Source organism: Callithrix jacchus, chromosome 1 (genome assembly GCF_049354715.1).
Source record: "Callithrix jacchus isolate 240 chromosome 1, calJac240_pri, whole genome shotgun sequence".
NCBI lineage: Eukaryota > Metazoa > Chordata > Mammalia > Primates > Cebidae > Callithrix > Callithrix jacchus.
This window is the reverse complement of record NC_133502.1, coordinates 214,358,981-214,377,608: the sequence shown is the minus strand read 5'-3', so window position 1 is coordinate 214,377,608 and position 18,628 is coordinate 214,358,981. Positions and strand designations below refer to the sequence as shown.

General features: G+C 50.8%; 1 protein-coding gene across 1 annotated transcript in view; it reads left to right on the top strand.

Moving 5' to 3' along the window:
• Positions 1 to 9,664, top strand: part of FBLN1 (fibulin 1) — a 93,925-nt gene extending 84,261 nt beyond the window's left edge. Inside the window, exon 17 of the mRNA XM_035273355.3 lies at positions 8,860 to 9,664. Within this exon, the coding sequence (XP_035129246.2) occupies positions 8,860 to 8,999 (140 nt within the window). The 3' untranslated portion in view covers positions 9,000 to 9,664. The remainder of the gene's footprint in view (positions 1 to 8,859) is intronic.
• The last annotated feature ends 8,964 nt before the right edge of the window (positions 9,665 to 18,628 follow it).

Sequence of the window (18,628 nt, the reverse complement as noted above, 5' to 3'; positions counted from 1 at the left end):
GTCTGATTTAGCTCACGGGAGAGCTGCGGAAGGAGCACATTTATAGCAATCAAGAAATACAGCTGATGAGTTCTGCTGACATGTGGACTGACACTTGGCATTTTAAATACGTAGCTCAGACACCTGTCCCCCTCGCTTCCCGGCTTGTATGACGTTTCTCAGGCCAGCAGAGAAGACCAGGTTTTGGGCGCTCGGTCCCTTCACCTGCACCACTAGCTCCTGGTGTGACTGCCCTGTCACTCCTCTCTGCTGCTGTTGCTGTGTGTTTATGACACAGTCTGGGGCGAGCTGAGCTCTGAGATCAGTCCCAGCCAGACGACAACCTGTGGCCCTGCTGGCTCCGTGATCTGGAAGGTGCTACTCTCAGAGCCTCATTTTTCTCCCCAGGAAAAGGAGGGCGACCATGCCTCCTCTCTAACCGCGATGGGAACTGATGGGCGGCAGTGGGTACATGGGGTCCCTCTGACTCCAGCCATGTCTGCTGCTGCATGGCCTGTTTCTAGCCCACGCACACGCGAGTTGGTGGCTTTGTGAGTTCTGACACCACTTCCATGTGTTTGTTATTTTTTTCTTTTTTCTTTTTCTTTTTTTGAGACAGTTTCGCTGTTGTTACCCAGGCTGGAGTGCAATGGCACGATCTTGGCTCACCACAACCTCCGCCTCCTGGGTTCAGGCAATTCTCCTGCCTCAGCCTCCCGACTAGCTGGGACTACAGGCATGTGCCACCATGCCCAGCTAATTTTTGTATTTTTAGTAGAGACGGGGTTTCACCATGTTGGTCAGACTGGTCTTGAACTCCCGACCTCTGGTGATCCACCCGCCTTGGCCTCCAAAGTGCTTGGATTACAGGTGAGCCACCACGCCCAGCCTGTTATTTATTTATTTCTTTTCAGACAGAGTCTCCCTCGGTCGCCCGGGTTGGGTGCAGTGGCATCATCTCAGCTCACTGCAACCTCCGCCTCCCAGGTTCAGGTGATTCTCCTGCCTCAGCCTCCCAAATAGCTGGGATTACAGGCGCCCACCACCATTCCCGGCTAATTTTTGTATTTTTAGTAGAGGCAGGGTTTTATCCTGTTGGCCAGGCTGGTCTCAAACTCCTGACCTTAGGCGACCCACCGGCCTCAGCCTCCCAAAGTGCTGGGATTACAGGCATGAGCCACTGCCCCTGGCCCCACGTGTTCCAGAAGTTCCCTCTTTGCCATCGGTCTGTGCCACTTGTCCTTGCCTGCAGGGACCGTGACGCCTCTCGGGGTGAATTTACCGGGGTCTGGTGATCGTTTGCTTCTTTTCAACTGCCTGCAGTGCATGTGACGGGCGAGGCTTCCTGGGTCTCCTCTGAGCTCCCAGCCTCCCTATTCCGGCACCTTGTCCACACAGGCCCACACTTCCCTCCCTTGCTGCTCATGGCCGGCCCCAATGTGGTGGCCACCAAGGCCAGGCAGGGAGACCTGGCTGTCACTTGTTGCCCCTGCCCCTTCCAGGCGGTTGCCATCTGAAATCCTGACCTTGGGCTCTTTGTTCATTCTTTCCCAATACTTTCATTTGTGGGCGATGAATTTCGCCTTTACAAAGTGTGCCTGATGCTTTCATCTCTAGTTCATCTATTCATTCAACAAGCATTTACTGAGTGCCTTCTATGCATCAGGCAGAGTAGGACCAAGGGCTTCCTATGTTCCAAGGACCAGGGACAGAAGAGTGGGCGAGAAAGACAGGGGCCTTGGCCTTGGCCCTGCGTGGTAGTGGGATAGCTTCTTAGCTTCTCATTCTGTGTATGACGTTGACATGCTGCTTTCAAAGTCCCACCTGCGCTTTTTCTAACTCAAATTGCTGTGAGTTTTTGGGGTTTTGTTTCTTTTTCTGAGATGGAGTTTCACTCGTGTCACCTAGGCTGGAGTGCAGTGGTGTGATCTCAGCTCCCTGCAACCTTCACCTACTGGGTTCAAGTGATTCTCCTGCCTCAGCCTCCCAAGTAGCTGGGACTACAGGCGTGTGCCACCACAGCTGACTGATTTTGTATTTTTTTAGTAGAGATGGGGTTTCACCATGTTGGCCAGGATAGTGTCGAACTCCTGACCTCAAGGGATCCACCTGCCTCAGCCTCCCAAACTGCTGGGATTACAGGTGCGAGCCACTGCGCCCGGCCTTCGGATCCCTCTTTTAAAACACGGTCAATTTCCGTGGGTGTGAGATATCGTACAGTCTCTGGATTCATCATCTTGTTTGCTAAAATGCTCTTTGACAGCCCCGTACACTCCGTTACACTTTGTCAGCTAGAAACACAAGCCTCGCGTTGGTGGCTGCCCTTCAGAAGGGACGGCGACTTGCGCGAGGTCACACAGCTGGTCAATGCAGAGCAACACAGGAACTCAGGGCTGTGACTGTAGGTTTCTTTATAGACTGTCTAGAGTCAGAGACGTGAGACTCAGGCGGAGAGACCCCCGCCGCCACGGACTGTCCTCATTTCAAACGATGGAGAGACATCACACGCAACGTCAAATAGCAGGAGCTGAAAGATGGCTTCGAGACAGGGCCGAGGATGTGGCCCACGGAGCCCAAGGGGCAGCCGAGGTCTCCCCCCGGGACCGTGCGCTTTGTGTTCAGGATCCTGGGTCCCTGGCACATCAGCTGCAGCTTACAAAGCAGAGCCGAGACGTGAATGTGAAGCGCCCCAGGGAGCCTACGTTTTTCAACGGGGAAAAAAGTGCTTAATTATGTCTAAGAGGTACAGGCATGCCGAGGGTTACCAGCAGCGTCTGAGACCTGACGCTGAATGCCAAGGATGAGGATTTGGAAGAGTAATGCAGCACCGTGGCCTTTTTTTTCTTTCGGGGGCTTTGGAAAGGTGGGAAGGTAAACACCCCAGCAGGTAAGACAGACAAGCCAGGCGTGATGGCAGTGTGCCTCTTGGTCCTGCCTTTTGCGGCTGGGGTGGTCCTTCCGAATGGACTGCTCTCACTCCGAGCCTCCAGAGGCTCCCCTCTCCTTCAGGAGCATGTGCTGTCTTCGTTCCTAGATTGTGGGGCTTCAAGCACTGATTCTCCTTCCTTCTCTCCCTTTCCTCCTCCTTCTGTCTTCATCTTACATCATGGCAGAAAGCCTGCCATGGGCCTGTGAGGCCCTGGGTTGGGGACGGTGGGGCAGAGTTGAGCTGATGCGGTCCCTGAACAGGGAGCCCGACTGTGAGCGTCTCCTGAAGTGAGCAGATGCAGTGTCACAGTGGAAAGAGACCAGGTGCCAGGTGACACAGGGGGCCCGGGGAAGACTTCTGTGAAGATGCCTGTGAACCAGTCCAGCTGGTCCCAGTGTCTGGCACATGGGAGATGGCAAATCAGGGCCTATAGGATCAAATGGATGGATGGAACTGGGCCCCTGGTGGCGGCTGTCCTGTTTGCCATGCTGCATATGGGCAGTGAGTGTTCCTTGCTGCTACTTCCTCCTTCCCTGTGACAGGGAAGTTGTTGGAAGAACAGTGGTGTAGAATTGGCGGTGGGGAGGATGCCAGGAGATGACCCAGCTTCCTGGTTCTCTGAGACTGACGAAGTGAGGTGCTGGGGCAGTCCTCCACCAGCTGGCGCATGACTCAACCTCATCTGCCCATGTCTCCCCAAGATTGACACTGTTCCCCAAACTGGCCTGAATCTTCATATTTTGGGGCTTTGCACATGCTCTTCCTGCTTCCTTGGCTCCTATGTATTCCTCAAAATCCAATTTAAAGCTTCCTGTTTAAAGCTCCCCTGTGCAGAGTGCCCCTAATGGATGGGTGGATCCATGGGTGGGTAGCCTCTAATGGATGGATGGATGGATCCATGGGTGGGTGGGTGGATGGGTGGATGGATGGATGATAGATGGATGGGTGAGTGGATGGTTGGGTTGATGGGTGGGTGAATGGATGGATGGTTGGATCCACAGATGGGTGAGTGGATGGACTGGTGGGTGAGTAGATGGATGGGCTGATGGGTGGGTAGGACGCTCCGAGGAAAAGTGGTATGAGAATCTCGGTTCTGCAGGCATTTATTTGGCACCTGTTATGTGCCAGGCACTGAGGACCAGCTGAACTGTTAGGTCCTCTTTCAGGAAGTCCTCCTTGGCCACTGGCCTGGGTTCAGTCGAGGTGAGGGCAAGGGGGTGGAAGTCATGCTTGAACCAGCCTGGGGATGGAGGAAACGTGTTCCCCAAAGCAGAGCCAAGGAAAATGTGGCCAGGCTGGGGGCATGTGGGCAGGTCTGCCGACAGGGCATGGCCTGGGAAAGGGGTCCTGGGTTGAGGGGGTTGTGTGCAGACTGGGAGATGCCATGTGGACCTCAGGTCAGAGGGGAGGGATGAGAAGCTGATTTTGGAAGGGTGGGCGGGGCGCACACTCCTAGGCGCCTGCTGTGTGCAGACTGGAAGATGCCATGTGGACCTCAGGTCAGAGGGGAGGGATGAGAAGCTGATTTTGGAAGAGCGGGCGGGGTGCACACTCCTCGGCACCTGCTGTGTGCAGACTGGAAGATGCCATGTGGACCTCAGGTCAGAGGGGAGGGATGAGAAGCTGATTTTGGAAGGGCGGGCGGGGCGCACACTCCTCGGCACCTGCTGTGTGCAGACTGGGAGATGCCATGTGGACCTCAGGTCAGAGGGGAGGGATGCGAAGGTGATTTTGGAAGGGCGGGCGGGGCGCACACTCCTCGGCACCTGCTGTGTGCAGACTGGAAGATGCCATGTGGACCTCAGGTCAGAGGGGAGGGATGCGAAGCTGATTTTGGAAGGGCGGGCGGGGCGCACACTCCTCGGCGCCTGCTGTGTGCAGCCGTGCAGCCTGCCGCTTGACCCTCGCAGCGTCCCTCTTGCTTCTACCTTGTTAAATGCAAAGAACCTGAGAAAATCCAGGCCCTGAACCTGACCCCCATCGGTGGTTCAGCCTCGCGCCTCCCTGCCCCTTCGCAGCGCCCTGCCCCCAGCCCAGTCCTTTGGTTCCTTTCCTGTTGATCGCCTGGCCGTGCATCTGTTCACAATCAGAATCATCAGCCCACAGCATGCAGCTCCAGTCCCAGCCATTGTAGAGATGAAACTTCATGAGGTGCCCTGACGCCATGTATTCAGGGACAAACATTCTCCATATATTCAGGGCGCTCCTTTCTCATTAATCAGTTCAAGAGAAATACTGAACACCTGCTGTCTGTTTCTAAGAATTCAGCCACGCTTTGACTGAAAGTCAGACGGCTTTAAATATTGGAATGCTAGGCCGGGCGCGGTGGCTCACGCCTGTAATCCCAGCACTTTGGGAGGCCGAGGCGGGTGGATCACGAGGTCAAGAGATCGAAACCATCCTGGTCAACATGGTGAAACCCCATCTCTACTAAAAATACAAAAATTAGCTGGGCACGGTGGTGCGTGCCTGTAATCCCAGCTACTCAGGAGGCTGAGGCAGGAGAATTGCCTGAACCCAGGAGGCGGAGGTTGCGGTGAGCCGAGATCTCGCCATTGCACTCCAGCCTGGGCAACAAGAGCAAAACTCCATCTCAAAAAAATAAGTAAGTAAATTTAAGATAAATATATGCACATATCAACATAATATGATTAGTATATATTTTATGTTTATATTTTATAAATTTTAGAAATATAAACATATTTTATATAAATATAGATAATTATATATACATATGTAAATATAATTATATAAAGGATTATATAAATTATATGTAAATTTATAAAATGCACTTTATATAAAATATTTAAAATATATAAATGTAACATATACTATCTATAAGATATATTTTAAATGATATACTAGTATGTTTTATAATATATATTTTATATGTGTAATGGTTAGATATCATATATGAAACTATATAATATACAGAAATATAATAATAACAGAAATAGATCTCTGAGACGGGGTCTTGCTCTGTTGCCCAGTCTGGAGTGCAGTGGTACAATCTTGGCTCCCTGCAACCTTGACCTTCCCAGGCTCAAACAGTCCCCCCACCTCAGCCTCCTGAGTAGCTGAGACTACAAGCAGATACCACCATGCCTGGCTAATTTTTTGTAGAGACGGGGTTTTGCTACATTGCCCAGGCTGGTTTCGAACTCATGGGCTCATGATCTGCCTGCCTAAAAAGTGCTGGGATTGCAAGCCTGAGCCGCTGTGCCTGGCTGAAAGAAAAACAGACCTGACTGTAGCTTGTGGAGGTGCCTGCCATCCCTCCCTGCAGCGATTCACAGGCTCAGCCAGCCTCTCGCCCTTCTCCTTCAAGCCCCAAACCTCTGAATGCCAGGAAGGGTGGTAAGAACCATCTCTGCGCCTAGTACCAGTAAAGTTGGCAGGTCACCATGGCCGGGGGGGAGGGGGAGCACCATTGTTGGCCTCAGGCCTTGGGAGAGAAAAATATGACATACAGGGGCTCACGGGGGTGTGTTTGGGTTCAGCTCTGTGAGCCCACACTGACCCTGGTGGGCAGACCCAGCCCAGGGAGGGATGGGCAGGAGAGACCCGGTCATCAGGGCCTGCTGGCAAGCCCAGGGTGGTGACAAGCCTACGTCTTTTGCTGGGAGCTGAAGAAGTTCATGGGCTTTCAAACAGGACAAAGCTGCCATGTCATCACCAGGTAGCTGACAGCCTGCAGAAGCCTGTGCTTATCTCTCCATCAGAGCTAAGGCCCATGTTTGCTTAGGGAACAGCCTGAAATTCCTCCCCAGCTGCTGGGCCTTTCACTTTTGAAACATAAGCCCAGGGAGCGAAAGGGGGGACGTTGTGCCAAGATTCTCCTTCCAGGCATGGACTTGGTGTTCCTGACCAGGAACCAGCCACTCGCACAGAAGGCCTTCCTGACCCTTCCGTTGTCCACTGAGCCTCTGCTCTGTCCTGGACACCAAGAGCTGGAGATAGACTGTCCCCATGCACGTCTCCTAAGCATGCTGAGGAACTGTTTGCAGAATCCAGCCTGGAATCAGCTGTTTGTAGCAGTCGGTAGCCATTTCTCAATGTGTGGCTGTGAAGCTGCCGGCTCCATGTTTGCTCTTCACAGTGCATCCGAGCAGGTGTCTCAGAGCCAGCTCACACCGGCTCACACCAGCTCTAGGGAGCTGCCTGTACACATCTCTTGACAAGTCCACTTTCAGTGATGCCACAGGGTACCTGAAATTGACCTGTGGTATGATCAGAGAACCCAGCTGTTAGGTAGTTACCCCGAGCCCTACCCTCCATGCCACTTTAGGCGAATCCTACTCTCAGAATGCGTGGAACGGAGAAGGGACCTGGGCGGTTCATTCACCGATGTCAGCACCCGGAGTCCTGTGCCTGTTCAGCCGCAGACTCTGGGAAGCAGCCCTGGCTTGTGTAGCTTCCTCTGCAGGAGGGGTGCCTCCTGCAAGAAACCCGTTCTACTCCCCAGCCCTGCTCACCTCCATTCCTGCCCCTGCTGGACGATGCACACCCTTCACCAGAGCCTGGTGCCTCCCTTTCATCCTAGACCTTCCACCACCTTTAAAACCAGGATCCTGCTGGTTATGTCTGTAAGCCGGGAACCATCCCAGCACCTGCTGAGGAGCACGTGTGTGCATGCGAAGGGGATCTGCTGAGCGCTCTGCTCTGGTGGAAAGGCCGTCCTGCACAGCTGGAGCTAATGCCTTGGCAGATGTTGTGCTGGGCAAATGGATCTTGTAGCACAGGAGCACAGGGAGACGTGGCACCGTTTGCTCACCAGGTGCAGGAGCACAGGCAGGGGCATGGCGCCGCTTGCTTGCTTGCTGGGCAATTTAGGTCTCGAAAGGGACTCAGTCTCTTCACGGTGCAGTGAGGACTGTCCCATACTCACCCTCTCCAGAGTCAGGAAGAGTTTCTTTGAGCCTCTGGGTGCCCTGCAGAGGGAAGGCAGTGCCAGCCAGGCCTGGCCAGGAGACATCGAGATGGCAGGCCCAGGGTGGGGAAGAGTTGTGGTACCCACTCCGTTACCCCAACCCTGCTGCCTTGGAATCTGCAGAATGCCCGGATGCTCCTCTTCCACCCTGGCGTGCCTGAGCTTTGTCTGTGCCCTGTCCTCTGACCACGGTCTTTGCCTGGTCCCTACCCTGGTATAGGCAGAGCTCCCTGCAAGCCTCTGCTGTTTTCCAGAATGGACGTCAGTCTCCCTCCACCATCCATCCCCCTTTTGACTGTGCTGGGCCCTCCACTGCTGCTCTGCTCCTGTTGACTGTGCTGGGCCCCCCAGTGCTGCTCTGCTCCTGTCACTGCGGCCACCTCTTGCTTCCCTGTTATCACAAACACTGAACAGTGAGCTTAGGTGTCACCCTCCACAGAGGCATCCACAGCAGGGGGTCCAGGGGCATGTCCTATGGGGAGCTGGGACTGCTCTGCTTGGAGAAGGATCCAGGGCCCACTGCAATCCTCACAGGTCCTGGAGAAGAGGATACACCTGCTTCATTTCTTCTCAGGGGGCAGTGGGATGGAAGGAGGGAGACAGATGTCTATCAGGCATCCACTCCATGCCACCCCCTTTTCTAGGCTCCCTTAAAACCTGTCAGGTAGATAGATGGCGGCGGAGCAGAAAACCTGGGCTCAGAAGCTGGCACTGACCCCAGGGCCATCCAGTTTCAAAGCCCACACCCACAGCTTTCCTCCTGGTTGAGCAGTGTGTGATGGAAAGGCTGTCACAGCAAGTCGTACGTTTACTTTCACCAGTCCCTGGAGGTGGGAGCAGAGCCTGAGGGGAACACTTGGAAGGGGATGTTATTCAGGGAACTCCAGCATCTGGCTTAGGATGGGACTCAATGAGGTCTAAGGCCCTTTCTAGCTCCGAAACCCTTCGGGGAAATCATTTCCTGATCTCTACGCTGCTGCGGTCCCTTCTAACCTCCGGCACACCTCTGCTCTCTCCCCAGGTGTTGTGCGCCAGGTGAGGCCCATCATAGGCCCATTTCATGCAGTCCTGAAGCTGGAGATGAACTACGTGGTCGGGGGCGTGGTCTCCCACCGAAATGTTGTCAACGTCCACATCTTCATCTCTGAATACTGGTTCTGAGGACCGGTCTGCAGCGCAGCCATGGGTGCACCTGCAGGCCAAATCATTGCTGCCAACGACTGTCCTATGTACTTGTTTATACCTTCAGACTTTCTTAACATTATATATTTGTTTGTAGCATTAGGCCAACATGTATTAAGCTGAGCCAGATGAGTAAGTCCATCTGATGTATTTTTGGTGTTGAAAAAATGAGGTTTTTAAACAACCCCTCTTTGGTTGAAAACCTTACTGATTTTCCATTGCAAAGGCTAAGTGTCACTCCCTTTCTCTGCCTCTAGTCTGGGCCTAGCTAAGGGCCAAGGAAAGAAAAACATTTTTTAAGGGGCAGCCAGCCCTGATTGTATGAAATTTGACATTTTAGTACTTTTTTTTTTTTTTTTTTTGCCAGTCAGATTTTCAATGATGTAAGGACACGGCCGATGTAGAATGCACAGAGCTGGATGATAAATTCTCCCGAGAAGCGGCATGACAGAGTGCCTGGGGGAGCACTTGGAAGGGAAATTGCAGTTCTGTTGAAACAGAGGAAAAGCCCTTGGTAAAGACACAGCCTGTTAGGGCCTGGTGGGGCTCCAGTGTGTTCACCAGGGGAATGGCTGGGTTTCTCCACACTCTGCATCATCCAACTTTTCTTAGAGGTGGGAAAATAAACTACTTTGTGATCCTCCTGATGGTCTGAGCATGAGAGTCATTCAAGAAGAGGGCTCTCTGCCAGCTCAGGAGTTCCACCTAAGGGACGGGAAACCTTCCCCGCTTCCCCCTGCCTCACCCCGCCCAAGGATGTCTCAAGGCTCCTCCTGCCCCTCCAGGTTCTGGGGTGGGGCCCAGCTTGTGTATTGAAACAGCTTCCTACACGCATTGGTTTCAATTCCATGCCCACCCTCTGAGAAGCGTGGCTCAGATTTGTCGCATGTGCCATGTCTAGTCCTGCTAGGCACGCCGCAGGTCTCTGGCTTCCAGTACCATCCCCTGTGGCATGTGAATCTCTGCAGACATTCCTAGAGGGAGGTAGTGACCCTTAGCAGCCATGAGTCCCTGCTAGACACAGGCCTGGGCCAGGCCTGTCACAGGTGGTGCTTCACTCATTCCTCCTGGTGGCCCAGTGAGGTGGGTATGATGACACACAATCTTGAGATGGGCAAACTGGGCTCAGAGAGAGCCCACAATTCACACATTTGAGAGACAAAGAGGGAACTGAAATTCCGTTTATCTGAATTTAAGCCCTCTCTAGACTCTATGTCAGCAATAGATGTAGACAGACTGAATTTACCCCGGTTGGCATCAATGGTGGGGCCAGGAGCTCCTGGTGCCCCAGGGCCCACTTGGGCCTCCAGGGACTCAGCATCCAGGCTCTGTTTCCACACGTTCCTCTGCTCCAACTCCTTCCCTAGGTTGATGCCATCTTCTTAGCTATGGACCCCCTTTGTGGCTCAGAAGCTCTCTCATCCCATGCCTCATTCTGCAGCCTGGACCCTAGCACTGGCTGAGATCTCAGCCCCACACTCAAGCCAATACCACTCCAGCTCTCAAGAACACGGTCTCTGCCACCTTAGGAAGACCTTTCCAAGGTCACTTATTTGGGTCACTGGTCCATCAAAGCCAAGTCTGGGCCAGCCAGGTACAAGGTCTGCTGGAGCGTTGGCCCCTGGAGCTGGTGAGAAAGAAGAGGCCGGATATGGGGCCGGATGGTCCAAGGAGCCACATCCGGAGACAAGACAGGTGCAGGGAACATCCACACAGCTCTTCATGCCAGGGAATCAGTGAAGTAGGGTCCTGGCAGGGAAGCAGGGCTAGGGTCTGCCTGCAGGAATGGAAGGAAGCCTCAGGGCCAGGGGCAGGAAACAGAAAGGGACACATGGGGGAGGCACTGCTGCCCACTTGCAGTCTTGGGGGCAAATCTGCCAGAGCCAGGCCATTCTGGGCTCAGCAAAGGTTTCTGGGACCCTTCTTCCTTAGGGTCGGGTGGGAAGACGGAGGTGCAGGCTGTTTTGGGAAAGGAGTTTCCCATCCTCCTAACAGAATTTAGGGCAGGCTGGGTGCGGTGGCTCACACCTGTAATTCCAGCACTTTGGGAGGCCATGGCAGGTGGATCATGAGGTCAGGAGTTCAAGACCAGCCTGGCCAGGATGGTGAAACCCCGTCTCTACTAAAAATAGAAAAGTTAGCCTGGCGTGTTGACGGGCGCCTGTAATCCCAGCTCCTCGTGAGGCTGAGGCAGAGAACTGCTTGAACTCTACAGGACTAGCAGGGTGAGTCACTGCCATCCTCCGAGCTTCGAGTCCCAGGTGGCATTTGGGAGCGCCGGAGAGCATGAATGCAAGAGGGCTTTGTGCATTGCAAAGTGCTGCCTTCGTGTGTGAGGTCTTATTTTCATTAACCGTTAAAAGCAGTGATGACGGTGACGATGACAATGGTCACCACTGGCCATCCAGCCACATGAATGCGCTCTGGAAGCTCGGCATCTCTTCAATCCAGCATTTCTTTTTCCTAATCATCCTGGAGAGACTTGGTAGACAATTGTGTAAATCACCCGCCAGTCCAGCTCTTCATATTTCATATCACACTATGGGTTGGGCACCTGAAGTATCTCATTATACTTGCAAAGTAATTACTGTCAGAGCCTGGCATCGGCAGCACTAAGGGACCCAGCTAATGGGAGCTGGAGGTGCCTCTGAGTTGTCCCACACAGTGATTCCTTCTTAGCAGCAGGAGACAGCAAACACACACAGACGCCAAGCTGAATCCTTGCTGACCTGGTGGAAGAAACTTGGAGGGAAGGTTCCAGAAGGTCTCGTAGGGTGGTATTCGACCAGAAAGCTGCCTGGTTTTTTATTCCTAAAGGAAATCTATTCTAGTGTGCAGAGGAAGTCTCTGGCGTGTGCCAGAAGCGCCTGGGCCACCCAGGGTCCTAGCAGGACCCGCTTTAACCTGTAGGTGGGCATTGAGTGTGGGGGGGGTGCCAGGGCCCACCCAGCCAACTAGACCTCAAGGAGGTAAGCCAGCTTTTCCAAATGTTTCAAGTTTGTCTAGGTGAAAAAACACCTGGAAATCAAGTTGGGTTTTTTTCCCTAATACTTTAGTATGAAAATGTTCAAATATACAGCAGAGTTGGAAGAATTTTACAGTGAGTACCAGGGCACCTTCCACCTAGTTCTGCCACTGGTGTTTTATGAGATCAAGCTGCATTTTGAAGAAATGACAGTATGACAAGACAATAAATACAAATCATGTGTGTTTTGTAGGCTTGCGTTCAAATCCAGCCACTTACTGGCTGTGTGGCTTGGGCACATTGTTTCATGTCTCAGAGCCTGGTTTTCTCTACAACAAAATGAAAATGAGGACAGGTACCTCCCAGGAGTGAGTGTAAGGTGAAAGGGGGTGATTACATAAACAGTGCAGGAGCTGCTGCCTAGGAGGCCCCCATAAACAGCACTGTCAGGCCGGGTGCGGTGGCTCACGCCTGTAATCCCAGCATTTTGGGAGGCCAAGGCGGGTGGATCAGGAGGTCAAGAGATCGAGACCACCCTGGTCAACATGGTGAAACCCCGTCTCTACTAAATATACAAAAAATTAGCTGGGCACGGTTGCACGTGCCTGTAATCCCAGCTACTCAGGAGGCTGAGGCAGGAGAATTGCCTGAACCCAGGAGGCGGAGGTTGCGGTGAGCCGAGATCGCGCCATTGCACTCCAGCCTGGGTAACAAGCGAAACTCCGTCTCAAAAAAAAAATATATAGCACTGTCATTACAACACACCCACAGGAGAGTCTATTCCGCAAGACGCCACATTTTATCAGAGTCTCGTGTGGACAAGCAGTGGAACCTCAGACGAGTGTATGAAAGAATAATCGGAGGCGCTTCTGTGTGACGTGGCTTCAGCAGCGCCGCCCTTCCCTGGTTTGTTCAGGGCCACCAGCTTCCGGAGGACACGGTTGCTTGTCTTCTTGGCTGAGGCCACTGCCTGGACTTCAGCTGGGCCATCACCCCAAGCCAGCTCAGCTCCATGTTCAAGACAGTTTGCATAGCTGTCCCCACCCTAGCTGTCCTCTGTCCACCTGGACGATGTCTGAGTGCCAGCGACAGTTCCTCATTTCCATTCACATTTCCCCCACATTCATGCCAAAGAGATGGGCACCAAAAGGCCATCCATCTTCATCCTGGACACGGAACTCACTCTTGAAGGACTTTTGAAGTCTCAGAGAAGAAACAGAGCCACCATAGCGCTTTTGAAATATGGCCTGTGAGAAGCACAGTGACAGTCACCATTACTCCCAATAATCACATTACTTGTTGTGGGAGAAAGACCTACTATGCCGGGCGCGGTGGCTCACGCCTATAATCCCAGCACTTTGGGAGGCCGAGGCAGGTGGATCAAGACCATCCTGGTCAACAAGGTGAAACCCCGTCTCTACTAAAAATACAAAAATTAGCTGGGCATGGTGGCGCGCGCCTGTAATCCCAGCTACTCAGGAGGCTGAGGCAGGAGAATTGCTTGAACCCGGGAGGCGGAGGTTGCAGTGAGCCAAGATCGCGCCATTGAACTCCAGCCTGGGTAACAAGAGCGAAACTCTGTCTCAAAAAAAAACAAAACAAAAAAAGAAAGAACTACTGTGTGCCAGGAAGGCTTCGGTAACCATCCCCAACACACACACACATTCTCTCACACACACTGACATGCACACACACACACACACACACACACACTTCCTCCTCAGCCCCTCTGCCACGCCCAGCTCAGGGCCATCTTCTCCTAAGAGGATGCTGACCTCATCTCCTGAAATGACCCTGCCTTCCCATCACTCCAGAACTTAGGCTGCCACCTGCTCTGGTTCTCTGTGTGAATGTCTTTCCTCCCTCAGGATAGTGGATCTGTGATTATTACTTTAGCCTGCTCTCTATCTATCATCTATCTATCATCTATCATCTATCTATCATCTATCTATCTATCTATCATCTGTCTATCTGTCATCTATCTATCATCTATCTACTATCATCTATCTATCTATCATCTATCATCTATCTATCATCTATCTACTATCATCTATCTATCTATCATCTATCTATCTATCATCTATCTACTATCATCTATCTATCTATCATCTATCTATCTATCATCTATCATCTATCTATCTATCATCTGTCTATCTATCATCTATCATCTATCTATTTATCATCTATCTATCATCTATCTACTATCATCTATCATCTATCTATCATCTGTCTATCTATCATCTATCTACTATCATCTATCTGTCTATCATCTATCTACTATCATCTATCTGTCTATCATCTATCTACTATCATCTATCTATCATCTATCTACTATCATCTATCTATCATCTATCTACTATCATCTATCTGTCATCTATCTATCATCTATCTACTATCATCTATCTATCTATCATCTATCTATCATCTGTCTATCTGTCATCTATCTATCATCTATCTACTATCATCTATCTATCATCTATCTACTATCATCTATCTATCTATCTATCTATCATCTATCTATCTATCATCTATCTATCTATCATCTATCTACTATCATCTATCTATCATCTATCTATCATCTATCATCTATCTACTATCATCTATCTGTCTATCATCTATCTATCATCTATCTATCATCTATCTACTATCATCTATCTGTCTATCATCTATCTATCATCTATCTACTATCATCTATCTGTCATCTATCTATCATCTATCTATCATCTATCTACTATCCTCTATCTATCATCTATCTACTATCATCTATCTATCATCTATCTATCATCTATCTACTATCATCTATCTGTCTATCATCTATCTATCATCTATCTACTATCATCTATCTGTCATCTATCTATCATCTATCTATCTATCATCTATCTACTATCCTCTATCTATCATCTATCTATCTATCATCTATCTACTATCATCTATCTATCATCTTTCTATCTATCATCTGTCTATCTGTCATCTATCTATCATCTATCTACTATCATCTATCTATCATCTATCTACTATCATCTATCTATCATCTATCATCTATCTATCTATCATCTATCATCTATCTGTCTGTAATCTATCATCTATCTAATCATCTATCATCTATCTATCATCTATCTGTCTATAATCTATCATCTATCTGTCTGTCATCTATCATCTATCTAATCATCTATCATCTATCTATCATCTATTTATCTATCTGTCATCTATCTATAATCTATCTATCATCTATCATCTGTCTATCATGTATCTATCATCTATCTATCATCTACCTATCTATCATCTATCATCTATCTATCATTTATCTATCATCTATCTATCATCTATCTATCATCTATCTGTCTATAATCTATCATCTATCTGTCTGTCATCTATCTATCATCTATTTATCTGTCATCTATCTGTCATCTATCATCTACCTGTCTATAATCTATCATCTATCTGTCTGTCATCTATCTATCATCTATCTATCATCTATTTATCTATCATCTATCTATCATCTATCTATCTATCATCTATCTATCTATCATCTATCTATCATCTATCTATCTATCATCTATCTATCTGTCATCTATCTATCTATATTTTGTGTAGAGACAGGGTCTTGCTATGTTTCCCAGGCTGGTCCTAAACTCCTGGCTTCCAGTGATCCTCCCGCCTCAGCCTCACATGTGTGAGCCGCCATGCCCAGTCACCTGATCTGTGTTTTGTTTTATTTTGCTCTGGAGTCTTGCTCTTCCATCCAGGCTGGAGTGCAGTGACTCGATTTCAGCTCACTGCAACCTCTGCCTCCTGGGTTCAAGAGGTTCTCGTGCCTCAGTCTCCCAAGTAGCTGGGGTTGCCGGTGGGTACCACCACGCCCCGCTAATTTTTTTAGTAGAGACGGGGTTTTGCCATGTTGGCCAGGTTGGTCTCGAATTCCTGACCTTAGAGGATCCACCCACCTCGGCCTCCCAAAGTGCTCAGTCTCCCAAGTAGCTGGGGTTGCAGGTGGGTACCACCACGCCCCGCTAATTTTTTTAGTAGAGACGGGGTTTTGCCATGTTGGCCAGGTTGGTCTCGAATTCCTGACCTTAGAGGATCCACCCACCTCACACCTCCCAGGTGTGAGCCAACGTACCTGGCCTGATCTCAGTCTTTAAGAGAGCAGCAGCTCATCTGTGGCCACTGCTCCCCGGGGACTTGCCAGAAGGGAGGTGCAGGGCACCTCTATGAGACTTTTTCAGTGGCATCGAGTGTCCTTAGTGGCAGCACGCAGCACAGAAGCTGAGGTGTGGCTGATTTCCATTTGGAGAATTCCACTGTGATTCATGGTGTCTGCTGCAAGTTCAAGGTGTCACCATTTAATCATTAAACATCATGAGGCATTAGGAGGCTTGGGCACGCACTGATAAGTGATCCGTTTCTAACCGTTTGTGGCAGCTCCTGCACCAATCGGTGTCCATTAACTAAGCAATGGTATAATTACACCTTTAAATTATGCATGGGAAGGGTGTCAGTGGTAGAAGTCAGACTGCAGCGATGACTTTGAGTCATCAGACCTCCCGGATGTAGTCTCTCTGCAGATAGCTGTAACTCCAGCTTGTTTTCCGCTCCTTTTCTGCACCACCATGTTGGTCAGGCTGGTCTCGAACTCCTGACCTCAGATGATCCACTCGCTTCGGCCTCCCAAAGTGCTGGGATTATAGGTGTGAGCCACCATGCCCAGCCGGAAATTTGCTTCTTTAGAGGAAAACACCGTTGATCCTACCTTCTTGATCTAGTTATACCCCCGATACGATCTGAAACCATCTTGTCTCATTCCTTCTGTCCCATCTTGTTCGTTCATTTATTCACTCATTCATTCACTCACTTCACGCCCTCCCTCTGGAGAATCAGTTCCCTTCTCTATCCAGTGTTCCCGCAGGCTGCCAGATGACTTTTCCAAAACTCTGATGGGATGGAGACCCTCTTGGTGTAAAATCCTTCAAGGGCTGCCTTCAAGGGCTCCCGCACCAACCTCACAGTGTGGCTACGTGACATAATAAAAAAAATACACGCTTCTATTTAGTCTCTTTCCCAGTTCCTGACACAGAGCTCCTAATCCCTTGGAATTTCCTGGGTGATAGGGATGTCTTTTGTTCTAATGAGGTGACTCTCTAGCTCTCGAGTGGGGTTGGGGGCTGAGCACCAGAAACACCCAGACACAACTGGGAGCTTGGAGCTTTCCGCTCCACCCCTACCCTCCAGGAAAGGGAGGGTGGGGCTGGAGATTGAGCTAATAATCCAGCACACCTCTGTGATGAAGCCTCCGTACAAATCCTTCCACTACAGGACACAGAGAGCTTCTGGGCTGGTGGACACATCGCATGCTGGGACATTGGCGCTCCCCAGCTCCGTGGGGACAGAAGCTCCTGCGCCCGGGGCCCTCCCAGAGCTCGCCCTGTGTGCCTCTTCATCTGCCTGTTCATCTGTATCATCCATAATGTCCTTTACAACAAACCTATACACATAACTGAAGTGTTTCCCCGAGTTCTGTGAGCCATTTTAGCCAATTACCAAACCTGAGGAGGGGGTTCTGGGGACCTCTGGTGTGTAGCCGAGTCAGACGGAAGTGTGGGTGACCTGAGCACCTGATCCATGCAACTGGCATCTGAAGTGGGGACAGTCTTGCAGGATGGAGACCATCCTGGCCAAGATGGTGAAACCCCATCTCTACTAAAAATACAAAAATTACCAGGCGTGGTGGTGCATGTCTGTAGTCCCAGCTACTCAGGAAGCTGAGGCAGAAGAATTGCTTGAACCCAGAAGGTGGAGGTTGCGATGAGCCAAGACCACACCACTGCACTCCAGCCTGGGTGACAGGGCGAGACTGTCTCAAAAAAAACAAAAGAAAAAAAGAAATGAGAAGGGAATGTTTTCTACTCTGCATTGTGGAAATGCTCTTATCCCGCAGCCTATCTTCACAGTTTGATCGTTGCTCTTCTCAACCCAAACTGGATAATTGCATAATTAATTGTGCACACACAGGTAATTCACCCAGAGAAGGTGCTGGTGGAGGAGGCATCCAACTCCCACTCTCCTGGAAGGGCACCAGGCTCACCCCTGTGCCGGATCCCAGCGCGGCGGAGCCCAGCGGCACACACCGGGACTTTGGGTGCACATCCGCCTGCAGGTGCAGCTCCATACCCAGAGCCTGGTGGTCCTTGCTGCTTGTTTGCTCTGCTGGGTCAAGTTGGAGGCTGTTCCTTGGAGCTGAGGCTCTGCCAGGGTGACTGAAGTGAGGATGGATCCTAGCCTCTAGGCTGGAAAGAGTCAGGGCTTTTGTCTGGGGTTTCAGCCGTTCCCCCTGTTGGTTTCCTATGACATTCCTGGAAAGCAAGTGTCCCTTCCCTTTTCCCTACACCTCCCTCCTTGGACCATAAAGCCGTGCACTGGTTCAGGGGTCCAAAGTGCTGTGGTCTGGCTGGTTCCCTGAGCCTTGGGCTTGGTCACGATGCTGGGAACTACCACAGCCCCAACCCTGGGGGGTACATGGCCGTCAGGGAGCCAGGCCATCACTCAAAGGGCTGTCTTGGGCCCTGGCACTGCTGGACAGAGTGCTGGGTTCCAGGAGAATCGTCCCCAAAGCCAGACGTGACTTTTTAAGTTCCCCCCACTCCCA